We start from the raw sequence: 12,546 nt of genomic DNA, 5'->3' as shown, positions 1-12,546 counted from the left end.
CTGAAACAAGGTTAGATTTATGCTGCAAGCTGCAAGCTTGGCTGTAGGCAGATCCTCTTCACTGTCTTCATAAATGACTTGGACACAGGACTTGAAGGTACACTTACATCAGTTTGCTGATGACACCAAACTGGGAGGAACTGTTGGCCCCCTGGAAGGCAGAGAGGCCCTGCAGAGAGACCTAGGCAAATTCATGATGTTTTACCAGGGAAACTGGTGGATTCTGCACCTGGCATGTGGCAACTGTGGGAGTACAGACTGACTGGGGAGTGAGATGCTGGAAAGCAGCCCAGGGGCAATGGATCTGGGGATCCTGGTCAGTGACAAGTTGAATATGAGTCAGCAGTGCCCTGGCAGCCAGGAGGGCCAAGCATGTCCTGGGGAGCATCAAAAGCAGTGTGGGCAGCAGGTCAAGGAAGGGGATTCTCCCCCTCTACTCCACTCTGGTGAGACCCCACCTGGAGTTCTGTGTCCAGTTCTGGGATCCCTAGCACAGAAAGAAAATGAACCTATTGGAGCCGGGAGAGGAAAGCCATGAAGGTTACTAGAAAGATGGAACGTCTCTCCTAAGAGGAAAGGCTGACAGAATTTGAACTGTTCAGCCTGGAGAAGAGTTCTGTGGAGACCTTAGTGCAGCCTTCTAGTACCTAAAGGTGGCCTGTAAGATAGGCTTCCTTGAGGGGCATTAAGATACCCCATGCCTGGGAAGATTCAAGGTCAGGTTGGTCAGGACTCTGAGCAAGCTGATGTAGCGGAAGGTCTCCTGCTCTTCACAGGGGTGTTGGACTGGATGACCTTTAAAGGTCACTTCCAACCCAGGCTATTCTGTGACTCTGTGATTGAATGATTCTCATGGGTCCCTTCCATGATTCTATGATTGATTATACGAAAATTGGAAAGACCCTCTGGTCCTTACTTGAGCTTCAGCACCAGTGGAGGCTTTCAGGATTTATACCTACAATACATATTTGTGAAATGAGTGCAGGCCAAGTTGTTCCCTGTAAGAGGAATTTGGAAAGGTATTATGTATGTGTTTGACAGACCAAGTGCAGCCTCACACATTGCTAGGCTGGTTCAGCCTTTTGAATAGCTATAATGCCACTGCTCTGCTGATGAAAAGGTGAATTTCTCACCTACATCTTGAGAAGGACTTCAGAGATTAAAAAGAGAATTGATATTTTATTTCAATACGTATCAGTCGTGCAGAGAGCACTGGTGCTGCATCGTGAGAGGAAATCGACTTCTGTGTCTGCAGAGAGATTGTCAGTGGAGAAAAGTTCTGGCAGAGAACAGCAACCAAAACAATGGAGTGAGGTTTAGGATGGAGCATGAGCAGTCTGTGAGAGGGGTGTCATATAGCTGAGATACTTGCAGCAGCTCATTCCAGCTTAGCTACCTTGGAACAGGTTGTGCCCCTGAGGTATCCTAGAGCTTAATCTAAACCCATGATAGGCTATACCCATGAAGTCATCATCAACTGAAATCAGGGGAAAGCTTCCTATTGGAATAAATGACATTTGGATCATGGATTTAGTAACCACTTAGCATGGATTGTTGAGCTCTCCTTCAGAAAGTATATTTTCTTCCATTGTTTTCACTATAAACAGAGAATAAAGCTGAAGTCTCCATTAACACCAAGAATAAACATTTTGTGGGTAATGCCATTCAGGTTTCAGCTTTATTGGAAACCCCAAGGAAGATCTTCAGGGGGAAGAAGTATTTTTTGTGTTTCTGTGGTTTCTAGTAAATAAAAGATCGATGAAGTGAGCTCTGATGTTTGCTTTCACACCAAATGCTGCCAAGATGTGTTTTTCAATATTTGGTTGACTACAGTAGATTTCACCCTCATATGTTTCACCTACAAAATTGAAGCGGTCTTTTAAATTATAGTGTCTTGTGAATAGGCACAAAATTACTATTTTGATTAATTTGAAAAATAAGAGGTATAAAAATTTATGTCCTGAAAACACCCAGAGAGAAATCTTCAATTATCTGTCTACTAGGTTCATCCAGCACAGTAATTTTAGTCTTTTCCTGAAGAGCTCAAGAATATCTCTGTAGATATCCTCAAATTGCAAATTTTTTTTCTTAATTAAAATCCCACATGGAAATTTCAGAACCCCAAAATAATACTTTTAGGGGAAAAAGTCCACTTAAGACTAGAGTTTTATAATGGCAATGCCATCAAAACATGAGTGTCAGCCTTGCTTCCTCACAAAGTAGAACATGACTGATTGCTGGCTCTATACGGTTCCCATCTAACTCCATCTTTCAGGACTCACTTCACAGCTCTTTCTTAACATTCTTAAGCTGGATGACAGCTTTTTTTTTTTTTCTGCCAAAGTGGAAAGATGTTACTGTGTGGGATTTTTACATGTGCTAATCATAACGTGATTTTTAGGGAAATACAGGAGAGGCAGAGAGAGCCTTAAGTCACTGAGTTTAATTTTTTATTTATATCAGAAATCATGTTGACCTGAGTTTTGCTTAATTTTGTTGAAAGGAATTTTCAAAGAATCAGTATTTATGTACTGAGCACTTTTTCAAAATTAGACCCATGTAATGGTGAGAAAAATCATTGAGCCATTAAAAACTGAGCTGCAAAAATACCTCTCTCATATAAATCCTTATGCCTGAGGATATTGCTGATCTGCATTTTCTTCAGTATAACAACACTTGGGTTTCATTCATGTCTTGTAACAAAGGAACATTAATTGAGAGTATCAAAAGCCTGCTTTCCAAAAGACATTTCTGTCACTGCTGAATTTCCTCCATGTTCCTTGTTCCCGGGGTGTTAAAAGACTCTGGCTAAATTAATAGCTTTGATATTTTTTTCCACTTTGAAGAAAATATTGACACTTCTTTTTTTTCTTTTGTATTCTTTTTAAAATAAGGCTTATCAGGTAAGATCTAATATTAGTTTGTGTAAGAGTACTTATTAGAGTTCATCTGACAGATGTGCTTGAAAGGCACTGGCTCAAAAGGCAGTTCAATTTGCTTGACCCTGCTGACATTACTAAACCTACTACACCTTCATTTGCGTAGCAACATAGCAAAGAATTTGCTTAGTTTAATTTGAGAGGCTCCTGGGCTTATGTGTCATGATGTAGAAAATGTAAAAATAGGAATAATCAAACAGAATTACTTATATGGAGACATAAGAGCCAGACCTTATGATTGTAAGAATGCTTACAGCAGTGTAACATGAAAATGGTTTTCCTCACAATTGTTATTACTGTGTTCAAGTACAGGTGAGCATATCCCTGATTTAATCTTTGAGGTAAAGCCGTGCATGGCTTTCACACAGGTGGACTCATCAGCATTCCTGAATTCTGCTTCAGTTTCTGTGCCGAGTGCTGCTAGGGAGTTAATGGAGCCCCAGTTACCTAACACTGATGGATGAGCTAGTGAGGTGGCAATTTCTAGTGCCATGGGAATGGCAGGGTAGGAGAGGTGCTTGTTGTTCCCCTGGCTCCTATTGCTGGGCACACAGTGTATATCCCTGTTATGCTGGACCAAAATTCCTCCCTCTGCTTTAACCTCCACACTCCTGGATACCTCTTCTGCATTGGAATGATCAGATAACTTAGGTTTGCATTATTCATTCTGTAAGTCATTCCTCTTTCTCACTTACCTGAAGGGGAATGCAATGAAAGACAAGATTAAGACACAGTTTAAAATAAAATAAGTTGAGGAATTCTTTTATAAACTGAAGACTCCCAGCCAGAAAGGGGAATCCAAGGCCAAATCCAAGGCCCTTCCTAGCAGGTTGAAATTCTTGCCAGCTTCTTATACATCAGTGAAAGTGTGTCCTGATAATGTAGACCAGTCTTAGAGCTTATCCTTTCTTTCCCAGCTGTTAGGATTTCCTAAATAACTTTCTGCATAATCCAGCCACAAGTACCAAGGAGAGGAGGGTCATGAGTCATCCAGGCTCTGTGAGAGGTACAAGGTTTATGACCTTCTTTGAAGGTTTCCTGTGCTTGCTCTTGTTTTCTTTCATTTCCCCCATTTATTTTGTGACTTTCACTGTATAAGCTCCATGTCTTCTCCCAGAAAAGTCATTAGGTGTTTGTCATCCATTCCAGTGGGACCGGGAATGAACTGGAATTGCAAAGCTGTTCACTTCAGCCTGCCCTTGCCAAGCTGATCCTGCCAAGTGTTAGCTTGACTTTTTTTTTTTTTAAACAAGAAAAAGATAATTAAATACTTTTGAATAAAAATTGAACTGATTTGTTTTGCCAGTGGGAAATGGTTCATTTGAAGGCATCTCTTGAGAAAGCCAGTAATTGAAAAGTTGAATTTTAAAATCATGAGTAAAGATACTGATGGTTCCTGGATTTAATCCAGAAATTCATTATTTAAGGTACACCAGGGCATAGTAGTCCCAGGTTCAGTTCTCTCAGCTTTGTGTGAGAACTTGAGGCCATGCCTCTGGCTTTCCAAGGGAGAGCCTGACCTGCTACAAGCTTCTACAGAACCCTAGAGAAGGAGTGTCCTCCTCTCAGACCCTCACACTCATTTGGTTTGGCTCCATATAAATAGTCGTTTGTTAGAGCAAGGCTCAGAAAGCAGGGATATCCTGTCTGGATGAGTAAACTGACCATCATGCTAGAGAAAATCTATTTCTGCTTCAAGAACTATTCAGCTGCTTTATGTAGAACAGTTATATCAGGAGAGTTTGAGAGAATCACGTCTCCACCTTGGGCTGCAGCTTATTCAATACCTCCTTGGCAAAGAACACTGTCTTCTAGAAGAGAGCCTGGTATTTCCCTCACAGGCTTGCGTTTGGATTACCCAGCAGCACAGCTGTGCTCCTGCCACACAACCAAAGCCTGCAGCAGGAGCTTACTTCAATGTTTGTGGGTTGTGTGCTGGGAGAGAGAAAGGCTGAGCAGCCTTCTCATGTTGCATCTAGAGCATGGTGTGTCTCTAGCAAGGTTCAGTAACACCTTATATTTGTCGTTGTTTCTGAATAATTTCTATAAATGTCTTTTAACCCTGAGTATGAGTCCTATTCTGATCAAGGTGGGTGTGCAGTTATCTGTTCATCAGGCACATGTGTCCTCTCTCTTTTTGGAGAGCCTACAGGAGATTAAATATTTTCTCTAAGACTTCAGTACAATGGGAGACAAATACAAATAGCCAAAATGGGGAGGGCTATTGTCCTTTGCTAAATGCTACTCATGTTAAATGCTACAGCTTTTACAGCTTGGGCTTTAAAGGTTCAGTGAGGACAGTTCCTAACATATTTTGTGTCAGAATCTGACTGCTGAATTATCCTGTAAGTGCCTCTCACCTTTCGCTGAAATGTGGTCAAATAATAAATTACTTCTTGGCAGCAGGTGTGGGAAGTCACTGCCTGGTTCTCACTCGCAGGCTAAGCAGCGGCTGGTTTGTGTTCCTTAATTCCGTTTATTTTATGTCCTTTTGCAGGGAAGGCTGTTTGTCCCCCATCAGCCCAGAGGCATGGCCCCTTGTGCAGTCTTTCATCTGCCACAACCGAACCTTCATCCTGGATGGCCACGTGCAGCTGAAGACGAGTCTGCAAACCCAGGAGCGACACCTTTTCCTCTTCACAGACCTTCTGGTAGTTGCCAAGTCCAAGTGAGTATGGCCCCTCAGGCACTGCTCCTGCAGAGCAGACAGATTCTTCAGTGGAACGTAGCATGGATTTCCAGAATGCTTTTTAATAGCAAATCTGCCCTAAATTATAAAGAAATGTTTTATTTTGACTTCTCCAGGGACCTTTGAAAACTGCATAGCCATAGAGGAATTTCAGGATGCAGCATTTATGGAAATATCAGATATTCTTTGATATATTTCTTGTTCTCTGTCATCTTGTCCACTTTGGGTGGGCAGTGTCACAAAAGACTCATTGGTGCTCAGCTATGTCCAATGTGCTGCCTTCAACTTATTGTTTTAGACAGGTCATCTTCAGTCCTGTGGGGTTGGGATAGCTCCAGTGGTTGTGTTGTAGAGGGACTGGAGGTTTTAATCCTTACCTGGAAGCTGCTTTGATACACACCAGGGATGAGCAGCTGTACAAAAATAGAGATTGCATGCAGCACTGCGGTGTCTATCTCTGTAGGTTGTCCTGTGCCAGAAGGAGCATGGGGAAGGGGAAGCCATGCTGAGCAGTCTGGGTAGTGTTCATGTGTAATCAGGCTTGCTGTTGAACTCTGATTATTCACTCTACCATTCACAATTAAATCACATTTACAAGCTGTGTCGAGCATGCCAGCTTCATGCGGCATTTGTGGTTTAAGGCAATTTTAGAGGGTGCTTTCACTTGTTGTTATGGCTTATGGAGAAATAATAATAAAAAATCCTGATGTAGCTTCACTCTCTGTTAGGCACTGTGTTGTGGTTTCACAGGGTGGGCAATCTCAGTGTGAATCCTGGGCTTCTGCAATGTGTCGTTTCGCTTAAGCAATTGTTTCAGGGGCTTCTGGGAAAAGCCAGAAGAAATCTGTGTTTTCTGTAGAAATCCGAGCTGTGTCTGTTTGAATCACACATAGTAAATATAACCTCCCCCCAGCTGAACTCCCTCATTTGATGTGGTGTGACAACACAGAGGATATTTTACACAAAGCATGTTCCACTCTGGGTGGGTGGGGAACATAAGGATATTTAGGGGAAATCTTGGTATTCTACCAGCACTAGCAGTAACAGCATTGTTCCTGTATTGATTTTTGTTTGTTGCTGGTTTAGGGTGGAATTCACCTCATAATTTCAGCCATAAAATGAAATATTTGCAACTTACATAGGTTTCTGGGTTCCTCTTACAGCCACTTAGGCAAAATCAGCTCCTCACTGTGGCTAACTCACCTGTGCTGAAGGACCATTGATAGTGGGTGAGCAGATTCATGCTCTTGGGGTTCTCTCTCTCTGTCCACTGGCTATTCAGTGGGTATGGTCTGCTAGCTTAGCTCCTAAATTGTGGATGAGTACAGTCAGGAGGGATAAAGCCCCCCCCCCCCCGGTCAGCCTGCTGAGCACAAGCTGTGTTATAGCCCCACGCTGAGCCGCATGTTGCTGCAGGTTTGGCTGCGTCCCAGTGGGACTATTTGCATAGGAAAGCACTAGCCGGTGTGACCTCACAAAAATCTGGTCCCTAGGGAGTAATAGCAGCTCCTACAGCATGGGATTTAATGTGATGAAGAGACACAATGTTTAAAAAAGGTGGAAGAGAACAATTTGTGCTTTTGCATGTGAAAAAGTGGGGGGAGCAAGTCTTTGCTAGAAGTGGTAAAAATAGTATTTTGAGTGATTTTACTTCATGTATTTTGAAGAACTAATTGAAATGTTCTCTCTACAGCTGCCCTGTCAGCAATTAAAGCATCAGAGCTGTCACTAATGAATGCTACTTAAAAATCAGCATTTTTAAAGCTATCTCACACTAAAATGCCAATGCCAATTCCTAGAAGGAAAACCCGAGTGTGTGTATTGTTATGTGGCCGTGATTGTTGATGGCTATTGACTTTTTAATAGCTGATACAGAGTCAAAGCAGTAAGACTAGGACAGATTTAATGATACAGTAGAATCTGACTTAACTTCAACATTATTCCTTGTGAATAATTCTGTCTTAAGTAGTTTATCAGCTTGGGGCATATGAACCCCTAAGGTATCTTCAGTCCAGCTGGGCCCCATGCAGGTTTGAGCTCAGCTGCAGGTGACCAGTCATTGTACAAATGGAGCTCATGCACAATCAGGCTTTGTATGACCAGCAAACGGGTACGGGTTTTTCCTAAAGAGAACAAGTATCTTGTTTCCTCTGAGCTTGCTGAGTGAACTGTTTGTAGAGCACTGAGCTCCTGCTTAAAGGCCACAAATTGGCATTGTTCCCATTGGAATTTTTGAGGGGTAAGTCCTCTCTGTAAGTGGTCTATGGATGACTTTGGACAAGGGGCCTGTGGGTTTTTTTGCTGCTTTCTAATAATTTCTGAAATACAAACCCCTACGGTTTTCTAGGATGCATTACACTGTTTTATAAAAAATATGACACACATACTGTGCTCCTCTGCTGCCCTGTCCTTCACTACCTTTATGTGGGGGTTAAGTCACAAATTAATTTATTGAAGGAGTTTTTCTAACTAAAGCAAAGTTAAATATGTAAAATGTTATAGTCTTTTTTATATATTGATTAGATTTCTTACAGAGTGCATGTTTTTATTTGGCAGAGGATCTGCCAGTTGATATTTCAAGTGTCTGTCAGTTCAGTGATGAAGGTGTCTGACATACATTTTTGTGTGGTAGACACAGAGAAATGATTTCCTTTTTCTCCTTTGTGATGTGCACCTGCATCCATACATGTGCCTTTTAAGGGCATTTTCCTGAAGTGGCTGGACACAGGAATTAATGGCTGAGTTCATGCATGGAATTATGGTAGTAGTCTCACAGTAGATCCATAAATGCTTTTGTCAGGGAGTTCAGTTAAGGAGATTAGCAAATCTAGGGAGAAATTAATCTTCCATCTGTTATTGGCTGCAAAAGGAACTGTGTGTACTATGCAGAGGTGGCATAACTTGGGTGTGTCAGTGTCTACAGCATTGGTCTTCATTATTTTTCTGTTGATTTCAGTTGATTTGGGATCTGCTTGATATTCACAGTAGCACTTGCTAGGGGAATTCCTTAAAAAATATACAGTGCTCATTAGATTACTACTGTACCCATTTTTAAATGTTCTGTCATGCTGCTTCCTTAGTCAGCAATATATTCATTTCTGAAGGTGATGCTTTGGCATTTAAATAGAGGATCCATGTTTTACAAATGCTGAGAAGCCATGGATTGCATAAAGGGCATAGCAGATAGGGATAAAATTATACTTTGGGCTCTCTAGATGTTAATGGAGGCTACTGTTTCAGCACCTCTGGAAACCAGGCCACTTGAATACTGATAATAGCTGAAAGCTGTGACTAGGCAAGGGTAAACAGGGTAAGAATATACATCAAGCATGACTGGAAAACACCCTTGTGTTTCTGCCAACACCCTGACACCCGCTACTGGCACTGTAGGGATCTGGCTTTATGGACTGTAAATATTTTAAAAATCAAACTGTGTTCAATGTGCTGGGTAATGGCAAAAAAGAAGTTGAGGAGAAAGGGAGGGTCAACAGATTGATTTGGTGGAGTCAGACCAGACATCCACTGATTAACATCTACATTAGCATTCGGAGCAGTATTTCTTTGTAAACCTACATTTTCACAATTCATTCCGTGGTCAGTCAGAATACAGTTATTTCTGTGTTCTTGACAGACCTGACTTGCTGCATCATAAACTGCTAAATAGCATGTTGAAATATGCTCCTGTACTTCAAGTTTCTCTTTTTGGGTAGCAAAATGTAATAAAGAGGGGTGAAATGTTCAGCTGATCAGGAGACACCATAGCCTTAGGTTTGATAGGTACTGATGGTTCTTTCTTGACCTTCTTCTGAATGTTCTGCACTATCTCAGCACACCTGTTGGCACAATGTCAGCTGGAAAACTCAGAGCAGCCAGGTTCATCTATGTCCTCTTTAAAGCCGCAAGGTTCAAGTGCTTTCATGTTTCAGACTGTATTAGTTCAATCTGTCCTGAATCAAATACCTTGTAAACGAGGCTAATCTCAGAGAAGGCAGTCCGTGTGTACCAAAGCCCTAAGAAACTGCTTACCTGGAGTATTTATTTATAAACCACTAATCACCATGGTGCCCAGCACTGTCCCCATCCACATTTGCAACACAGTGGTGAGCTGACATGCTCTTGGTTTCAGGGAGGGGATGCTTTTCCTCCAGCCTTTCTGTGATGGCCCAGGAGAACCATAGCTCAGGTAATTCTGCAAGACTTGAAGCAAGTGGCTGTAACAGTGCTGCAGAGCTGGATTGACTTTGGGAGTTTTTACTTGTTTCTCATATAGCAGTAGCACTCACTAATCCTACAAAGGAAGGACACTTATGAAGAGAAGTCTACTGGAAGAAAAGAGTTGAAGTTAAAATGTGAAATTCTGTAAATTTGACCTTTACTTAATTGTTTAGTAGCATAAAAGATAGGAAAGGCCAAATTTTTAAAAAATGGGAAAACTGTGTATCTTCCTTGCACATGAGTAAATATTTTGAGAATGCACAAGGTCTCGGCTCATTCTCCAAGTGATGTGGTCCTAAAGCTACCATGTAGAAAGTTTGTGAAGGCTGTGTGGTGACCTGTGCTGTAGTTAACACAAACAGCAATTTTCTGCTTGTTCTTCCTTCAGATTTGCTTCATTTGCCCTGGCCTAGTTGTCACTACTTAAATTCATCATAATTTTTGACCCTGGAGCTAAGCAATAGAAATGTGTTGTGAACTCTTCAGTGCCATTAAAGTCTCTGAAAGGAGTCAAATGCAAGTGGCAATCTTTGCCTCATAGCAAGATTTGGAGGGCAACTCTAGACATGGGCAGATGTCCCCTGAGAAAGGGGATGTCCAGGGATTCCAGAAGCAATCTGTTTATCCCACAAATAAGAGATTTGTTGATCCCATTTAAGTGAAAAATTGGTATGTTTTTATATGCAACCCAATAAAACATTTGCTTTAACTGAAGCAGAAGTACTTCTATCAGGTCCAGCGCAAGCCTCACATGTGCGTGAAGGGAGAAAAACTCTAGTTGTTTAATCTGCTGTCTGTGTTTTCATGTGTGTGACATACCTGTGAATTTCCACCTGCAGGTCACACTCTCATTTCAAACTGAAGTGCCAAGCACGTCTCTGTGAGATGTGGACAGCATTTTGTACAGAAGAAGTGTGTGAAGGCAGCACAGACCCAGACCGCTCCTTTGTTTTGGGCTGGCCCACCACAAACTGTGTGGCAAATTTCAGGTAAGAATTGAGATAAATTTTAATTAACAAGTTAAATAAATGTTTCTAGGCTGACAGGTCATGAGACTATCGCAGATTCATTTCAGCACCAGGTAATGTGGGGAGCAGGAACTTGCTGATTCTTAAACCAGTTCCTTCTACTGCTCCGAGCCAGTTGCCCTCCATACCTCATTTTCCATCTCGCTTATAATTTTAAAAATTGAGAAAATGTGTTATTTGACAAAACACTTTCTGTACTGAAAACTTGCTCAGTGGAAATTACCTTTTTTTGGTGTAACTCAACAAACACCTTGACTAATTAATAAGATGAACGACAAATATTAAACAGCCAAGCTAATGAAAGGATCAAAGACACTCGTAAGACAGTTTCAAACAGAAGGCCATGTATTGGAAGTAGCAGGAAACTTAGAGTGAAATACTGACCTTGTCCTATTTCTCTTTTTGATTTAATTGTGCCAGAGAAAATGTCAAAATTCCTCTTAAAGCAGAATCTCTGAATTTGAATATAGAGAAAAGAATTTTGGTCTGTCTTTGTAGTATTGACTGTAAGGCGCATAAGGGCCGTAGAGGTAATTTCAGTGATTAGGATAATTTTAGTCTCAGCAGGAGGGCTCTTTCGTCACTTTGGATGAGGGAGGGCACCATCCCCCCTGAAATCCCAGCTGCTTAGCCACATTAATTTGCCTGAGTCTTGGAAAACGCATTTTCTTCTTTATCAACACAGAGCAAAATCTGGAGTATCTGGCTTAGCTTCTGTGTCCCATTGTCCATACCGAAGGACAATGTTGTCTACAAACTGCATTCTCTTGAGCTGGTTGTGCTTTTTATGTTTTTTACATTTAATAGTCCTGAAACAGAGATGAAATTTTCTGTTAATTTTCAATTGAAGTGTTGCCAATAAACAGGAGCTTTGAGCTAAAGACAGTGTGTGATGCTTTAGAGATAACTGAAAGTAGCTGAATAGGAAAGCAATAGCTTCAGTCAGAAAGAGCCAGAGATTTTATAGAGGTAAAACTATTTGATGTCTGGAGGTACACAGAAAAATCTAAAGTGCCATGCGTGAGTGCATAGATGTCTGTCCAGCAGAAACTGAAACAACCAAATCAGAAACATATTTATAACATTTATAAAGTGCATTTCCTTTGCAGCACCACTGAGTAGGTATTTAGTTCCCTAAATGCCTGCTGTGGAAATTTGAAAAACTTGGTTTGCAAAAGCAGCAGTGGGAATAGCAGCTACATGGGACAGGATTTAAATCAAGAAAGTTGAAGCAAAATTAGGTTGGATTCTTTGAACTGTCGTATTATTAGCCATGTTTTACTGGACAGCTTTGTATCCTTCCAAGTATACACATGACATAAAAATAAATGTGATAAGACTCAAGATGTCCGAAGTTAAACCCTACTAAGTACAATGGACTTATATGTACTTTGTGATGTGCTGATAAAACAAGTAATAAATAAGAAGATAACTAGAATAGTGCAAGTGGAAATGAATCTGTGTACCTAAGCAAATACCTCTAAACTTTTGAATTAAGCTCTTTTTCTTAAAGTGCCCTTCTCTTCTATTTGGACATTAAGAACTCAACACATTTCCTACCAAATTCACTGGTGAAGCTTTACCTTCTGTGGCAAGAGCTGGTAACTGGGGCTTTTGATCTCCCTGGCAGGCTTTTCAGTTGACTTTGCAGGGAAGCAGACTTTTCATTCAAATC

General features: G+C 41.2%; 1 protein-coding gene across 1 annotated transcript in view; it reads left to right on the top strand.

Annotated features, from left to right (window-relative positions):
- ARHGAP20 (Rho GTPase activating protein 20) overlaps positions 1 to 12,546 on the top strand; it is a 56,751-nt gene that overhangs the window by 22,501 nt on the left and 21,704 nt on the right. The window contains 2 exon segments of the mRNA XM_062514645.1: positions 5,437 to 5,607; positions 10,683 to 10,832. Coding sequence (XP_062370629.1) covers positions 5,437 to 5,607; positions 10,683 to 10,832 — 321 coding nt within the window.

The sequence above is a fragment of the Cinclus cinclus genome, chromosome 2 (assembly GCF_963662255.1).
Source record: "Cinclus cinclus chromosome 2, bCinCin1.1, whole genome shotgun sequence".
Classification (NCBI taxonomy): domain Eukaryota; kingdom Metazoa; phylum Chordata; class Aves; order Passeriformes; family Cinclidae; genus Cinclus; species Cinclus cinclus.
The sequence above is the reverse complement of the archived record's forward strand: the minus strand, read 5'-3'. Positions and strand labels throughout refer to the sequence as shown.